The 6,674-nt window shown below is 40.9% G+C and overlaps 1 protein-coding gene across 3 annotated transcripts in view; it reads left to right on the top strand.

The window, feature by feature from the left end:
• Positions 1-2,850: 2,850 nt before the first annotated feature.
• The window catches only part of fryl (furry homolog, like), a 40,541-nt gene continuing 36,717 nt past the window's right edge, over positions 2,851-6,674 (top strand). For all 3 annotated transcript variants that reach the window (XM_011614535.2, XM_029828442.1, XM_029828441.1), the window contains exons 1-2: positions 2,851-3,370; positions 4,494-4,559. In XM_011614535.2, the coding sequence (XP_011612837.2) occupies positions 3,154-3,370; positions 4,494-4,559 (283 nt within the window). In that variant the 5' untranslated portion in view covers positions 2,851-3,153. The remainder of the gene's footprint in view (positions 3,371-4,493; positions 4,560-6,674) is intronic.

The following is a 6,674-nucleotide window of genomic DNA, read 5'->3' as shown; positions in this document are numbered from 1 at the left end:
ACCAATTATGCCCTTATAAAAACAATGGATATATAGAGTTTTACAGAAGCAAATTCAATTTATTTGGATCCAAGAACAGAACTTATTCATCTTGTTAAGGCTTTAAAGTACAATATCCATCTAATTTTAAAGTATTATCTCTTACCAGAAACAATAAGACCTCTTTTTACCACACGATTGTCCAGTTATTACATAAAAAATCTCTCGTCTGTGATCATTCATTCATCATTCTGTCCTTGGCTGGCATTGGTCAAAGGATAAACAAAACAATATTTTACAGTGGTTTTGAGGTAATGTGTACTGAGAGGTTTGTGCTTTGTTTTCAGGTTTTTAAAGAGTAAACCGAGGACCTCCCTTCTCCCCCGTGTGGACACTGACCTATGGCCTTAAGGTAAGCCCTGCTGGCTCCGTGGTCCACTGTGTGCTCTAGCTTAGCTGCTGCCCAAACTGCAAGCTACGTAGAGTGAGATTTGCTGACAGTAAAGTAACATAAATACATTTCTTGAACACCAGAGCAGCAGGAAGTCTGGATGTGAATCTGATGATGCGTATCGGAGAACTGGGGCTAAAGTACGAAACAAAATAAATATACCCTGATTTAGCAGGTTCCGCTCACAAAGAAGGCAGAGCTCTGCCATTTCCATTGTAGGTATACTTTAACTGTGAGGGACAGCCAGAAATTCACATTGAAGGAATTTTAAATATTTACATTGTATACTTATATCTGCAACACTATAGCTTGACTGATTAAAAAAAAAAAAAAACTACTTGAGTTGCGTTTTGTAGTAATTTTGTGGATTTAATGCTTTTTTTTAAATGAAAAACTAAACATAATCAACATTGTGTTGTTTCTTTCTCCCAGAATGATTCTTTAATCATCTTTGAAAGTGCTTATGTTCACATCTCGTGACATTTTATGAATATAAATGAGCTGATAAACTATCTTGTGCCACAGGGCAGCTTGTTAATGACGTTGATCAAGTGATTTATAGTTTACGCTGTATTTGTTTTTGGCAATCGTATCTTTTATTAATTCTGAGCAGCAGTAGATATGAGCAGAATGTCTGGTGGTGGGGGGGCATTTAGGTCTATTTTCTCATGATGTAGAATCAGTCAAAGCTGAAAATTGAGCAATTCTGTGGAGAAAAAAAATAACAAGTTCTAGTCAGGTGACATTTTTATGTTCTTAAGTAATGGTACTTGTTCCGCAGCACAGCTGTCTGTCGGGGTTGTCGGCTTGACTTTCAGTGTTATTATTAGTATTTCTTGTTTCTGGAGCGAAACTAATGCTCTCGTGCTCCAAGGAGTCATGAAAAGGGACCAGATGACATATTTCTCTCCTCCACCGCGAGTTGTGCGTAATTATATGCCGCAGATAACGATGGCGTCAATTTGTGTCCGTTTTAGAACCTTAATTGTCATCAAGCATATAAATGATGTCAGATGTATAAGTTGGGAAGGATTCTAGCTTGAATAGTGTGTTTACATTGTTTGCCATTAGAGGGCAGTGCAGCATCATTTTTATTAATTTTTTTTTTTTGCTATTGTCTTACCTGTTACGGTTTGAACCCTGACTACGGATGTAAAGTTTTGGACTCACCTTTTAGTCATATGTGTGATCGTCACAGATTTGTGCTGAGTCACACGCACCTGCAAGCCAAGCACCACATCTATAAATTTGGAATAAAATAAAAAATCTGGACCAGCCCAATAGTCTTCCTGTTTTCTGCTCGAAAGCAGAACAAGGCTGAAGCGGGTGGGACCCAGAGTGGCATTGGAACGTTGCACATTGTTCTCAGAACTTCCTCTTCCACATTCCTGGGCTGATTGGGATCTGGGCCTCCTGTGCAGGAGTATTGTTCTAACTCGTCAGCACCAGCGACCTGGCCCCAGCAACCCGCAGCTGCCTCCACTGGTCATTGTGGTGCTTAGGCTGGGTGATGGCTATCTGTGCCTCATCAGTCATCCCTCTTTTTCTGTTAGTCACCTTCTACTGTTGCCCCACTCTTTCAGCATCTTTCCCTTTTCCCAGACTTGTATTATCCCAGAAAATGTGCCCTGTTATTTTCAAAGAAGGGTTGAATTAAGCTAATGGCCACACAATTGAGGTAATTGTGCAGAAATCCTCAACTCCAAAAATGGGTTATTGGGTTATTGGGAGTTATTGGGCTCCTCAGTATTACCTCTGTTAGGGCATTATTCTATTATTCATGATAATCAAATCATTTAGAATTAAAGATGGAAGCGAATGTTTGGAAGTGAATATTTTGACGTGTTGAAAGATATCAAGCACGAATAAAAACATGCTGGTTGAAGGCGGTACGATCTAGTTGCTGTTTACTGTTGACCTTTTGTTGGGGCGTTGATCGCTTTTAGGGCCTGATATTTACTTCCCTCGGTTTTAGGCCAATGCTCGGATAAAGCTTTAGATTGCGACGACACATTGCAGTCAAAGTTTGCACAGAAATCTGTCTTCACCCGTCGCTGTGCTGTAATATTTCAGCAACGTTCGAAACAGGGGGTGCTTTGTCCTAGTTATGAAGCCAATAACTTTGTTTACTTTTGCCAACAGCTATCAACCCTTGGTAACGTTGATAAGGGCTATCATCGCAGCCCTCTCCACACGGCCTTCTGTCTCCTGAAACCATCTGTCAGTCTTCTCTTGGGTTTTCTCTCCGGTGAGCAACCACAACTGACAGGGCGTGGCCTGTGTCGTCGTTGTTGTCATTGGCTGTGGGCCCGTGCTTGCGTTATCTTCGGTGGAACATTTGCTAGTTCCACCCTAGATAGTGCCTGGGACTCGTAGTCCTGCCCACTGCTCCTAATTACATCATGAGCCACAAAAAGTGGCATGTGTTTGTTCGCCATGCTCACAGTTGGCAGACGGCTACCGCTTCATAGTGAGGAGTTTCCTGTCTGTCATGAATGGGTTTTACCTTTACCAGTTAGTCAAGACAAACGACATAAGTCTGACAGGTGTTGGCTTCCCTAGACTGTAAAGGTGCGGGCTGCGACTGTGTGAATATGCTTTTTTAGGTATCGGTTGCAGATAGGGACTGTTGCTCGTCTGTTAGTGAGACGGATGCTTCAGGTATGGAGGTAGTTAAGAGAGTGGTGCAGCTCACGTTACTGGATTAAGGACGCAATTGAAAGATGGCGTTTCTGAAGAGCCTGGTTCCAGTCATCATCTCAGGGGAACCGAACAGAGCTGCGCCCAAGGATTCAGGGTCGCGGCTCCTCCACATGAAACGACTGGGCCTGCTGGTCATGGGACAGACCATTGACGAGGACCCGGTAGCGCCGGTGATAGCTGCTGATCCAGGGATCAGCCACCCCAGGCCTGACAGTAATAACCGAAGTCGCCTCAAAGGTACAACTAGAGTAGAAAAGATTCAGCACACTAGGCTTTATTGTCAATGGCTTCTCAAATCATTAGTCCTAATTCCAAATCTGACTGTGACCAGGCATCATGGTAACATCGCTAGTGGTGCTTTTCCTTCAGCACACTTGGAAACAAAGATGTAGAATTGGTCAAATGTAGTAGAATATTTCACCAAAACAATCAGCAAGTGAGGTCTCTCAGTTTTTGACTTTGTTTCTGACCTGCACATTTCTTGACCATGTAATATGCGCAGGTTCACGTCCTAGCAGATACTCTATGCCGTCACTCTCACCAACTTTTTGCAATTTGAACAATAAAATTTAAAAAGGTCCCAATGCGATTTATACCATAAAAACACCCCATTATTAGCATAAATGTACTGTAATAAGAGGTGGTGTAACTATAGTCAGTCTAAAATGCTGTGTCGGTTTGTACATTTATGATAAGTGAGGCTCAGGGTCACGATGGTATAAATTGCACAAATATATTACAGTGTAACAAAAAGTTTAGGGGTGACATAATGTTTGAGGGGGAAAAGTAAATTTATTTTCCCATTTGGCATCCTAATGTATCGCAATATATCACACTGCCACCTGTGTATCAGGATGTTTTAACATTGATGTTCCCTCTGCGTATGTGGTCATTTGAAATTAATCAAACTGTCTGATGCTTCACTGGATTCGTGCTCTACTTCTGCGTACCAGCCAACACCGCACAGATGTGTTAAAATACTAGGCTGCAGATGCAAAGAGTTAAAGAAACTTATCTGATAAATACACCAGGTTCACTGTCACGGAAGTAATAATTCAGTGCAATAATCTATATTACTAAAATAATCATTACCAGACACTGTTATGTAAGGCTTATCCATAAGGACTTCACTACTCTTTAATCTGGGTAAGTGAAGTTTGTGTGATATTCAAACTGCGTGTTGTGCCGACTGTGTTAATCATCTCAAGGAGGCGTCTAACATCAGTAGACACCGTATTTATGGTACATTTTTGATCTGTGTGCACATCAAATACTCTTCTGTGTTGTGATGACACTGAGTTGATTCCTTGACGGGCTGGTTTACCTAAAAAAAAAAAAATGTTTCTTTCTTTCCAACTAGGAAACAGCCGTCATATTAGAAAAGTCTCCTTTTTTCAACATGTGGGTGGTGGCAAAGGTGACAATGGTGAGTTGTGTAACGTGTTGTGTGGTTTGATCGCTACAGGAGTGAGTGTAAGAGAATACAAAGGGAATGATACGCAAAGGTGGCGGTGTGGTTTATTCAGGTATTGAGATTATTTTCATTTGATTTGAATTTGAGTGCCTCCCTTGATGGGAGTCGACTTTCATGAAGGTGCTTCTCATCCCATCAAGTTTCTCTGGATAGAGTCATAAAGTACTTGAATTTGCATATTTTGGTATATATATATTTTATATGTGGTAGTGCATTGAAATCGTTGCAGCAGCATTTCGTGTTACAATTTGTGCATATTTATTGCATGTTTTGTAGGTTGTTTTTATATGTTGTGATTTTTTTTTTCTTGAAGAATTGAAGACACTGACCTGGACTAATGTAGTCCTGAGGCTTTGTTGTTATTAGCTGACTGGAGTGACCCAAACACTGTAGTGACACACTTTGGGGCAGAGCCTGCACTTGGTTTAAATGCGTTATTGTGGCAATGACACCGTGAATCATTGTTTAAGTTTTTCCATTTCCTGTGCTTTAGCTGTGTGAACCGCACGCCGATGGTTTGCAAAGAGGTGCTGAGTGGTGTGGCGACCTTTCATAATTTGTACCTATGATGAGATAAGGTTTAATTAAGGTTGGCCTGTTGTTCTTTTGACTGTTCTTAAGACTTTTGAATGTTCCCTCTCTTGAAATCTTCAAGTGGAATTATATTGGAGAAGAAGGGACCTCTAATTACGATGGAATACATCTGGTTTGTGCAGGAAGTTATTCCTGTAACACCTTGCGTTATACTGTAATCTTAACGGTACAGTCTATTAACCTGCCCAAGGCAAAGCTGAGTTAATCAATAGCTCAGTAAAGGTCCAGACCATGGGCCCCTGCTGGGGTAAAAAAGCTCATTAACCCACTTACAAGAAAAAAGAATTTCCTTAAGTAGCAGTGAGTGTGTGTGTGTGTGTGTGCGTGTGTGTATATATATGTATACACACACACATATAATGTGTATATACAGTATATGTATATAGAAAACTGATGTATATTAAAATATATTATTATTATTAATAATAAATATATATTATTAATAATATCTATTATTTATTTATTTATTTATTTATTTATTTATTTATTTTAAATAAAGGGTGTCTTCCAGTGGTTAGTCCCTGAGAGCTGTGAGAATGTGAAGGGAGGAGTGAGTTTAGACTTGTGCTGTATACCCAGATGGCTCTAACTGGTGTGTCCTCTGCAGCCCAGGCACCACTGGGGAGGTCAGGGATTAAATTACAGTTTATCGATTATTGTTCCCACCACTGCCCTTCAGAGGGGCTGGGACAGGAAATGCATCCTCCAGCCTCCAGAGGAACAGCTCCTCTATAATGTCAGCAGAAAGGATGGCCAGTTATCCATCGCTGCTCCCATTTTGTGAATGGGGCATCTGTAGCTGGCCCTGATTGTGTATTTAGTAGACATTATTTAATCAGCGGGCTCCTCTTTCCAGGAAGTCAGTCATGTTTATTTGCAGCTTACGTCACTTGTGTTAGGCAGCAGCTCTTAGCACTAATGTTGTCAGTTCATCTTCTGCTTCCCATTAGCCATAAAGCTTCACAGTCTGTATTTCTATGTGATCTTGGAGCACAAGCATCAGCGTACCAAAACATCTTTACATGTCAGTGACGGGTCTTAAAGCATTACCTGGTTTGTATGTAAAAATCATTGATCCAGTGGATTAAGAAGACAATGATTCTCCAAACTGTCTCGCACTCAGACACCTCGCTGTATACAGAACTTCCAACATGTTATCAAGGAAAACATTGTCGAATTGATCCAACTGTGCAGTGGAAGGAATCTGTACTTGTTTATGACAAGACAGACTTTCACAGTGGAAGCCAGCATCAGGGTAGCACCAGCCAGGGCTTCACAAAGCATCTGCTTGTCTCTGTGGTTTTTTTTTTTTGGTTTTTTTTGCACTGTGCTCTGCCTCATTTTGCATAACTTGTGAAGTGGAGGGCATGTGACATAGGGTGTCACAGGGAGAGAAATGAAGACAAAACTGAAAGACAAAGAGTTAGTCTTTTCCCACGGCAGTTCTCTTCAGAATATTTTGGTAACAGCCTA

The sequence above is a fragment of the Takifugu rubripes genome, chromosome 20, assembly GCF_901000725.2.
Source record: "Takifugu rubripes chromosome 20, fTakRub1.2, whole genome shotgun sequence".
Classification (NCBI taxonomy): domain Eukaryota; kingdom Metazoa; phylum Chordata; class Actinopteri; order Tetraodontiformes; family Tetraodontidae; genus Takifugu; species Takifugu rubripes.
Note: the sequence above shows the minus strand (reverse complement) of the source record. Positions and strands in the feature narration are given on the sequence as shown.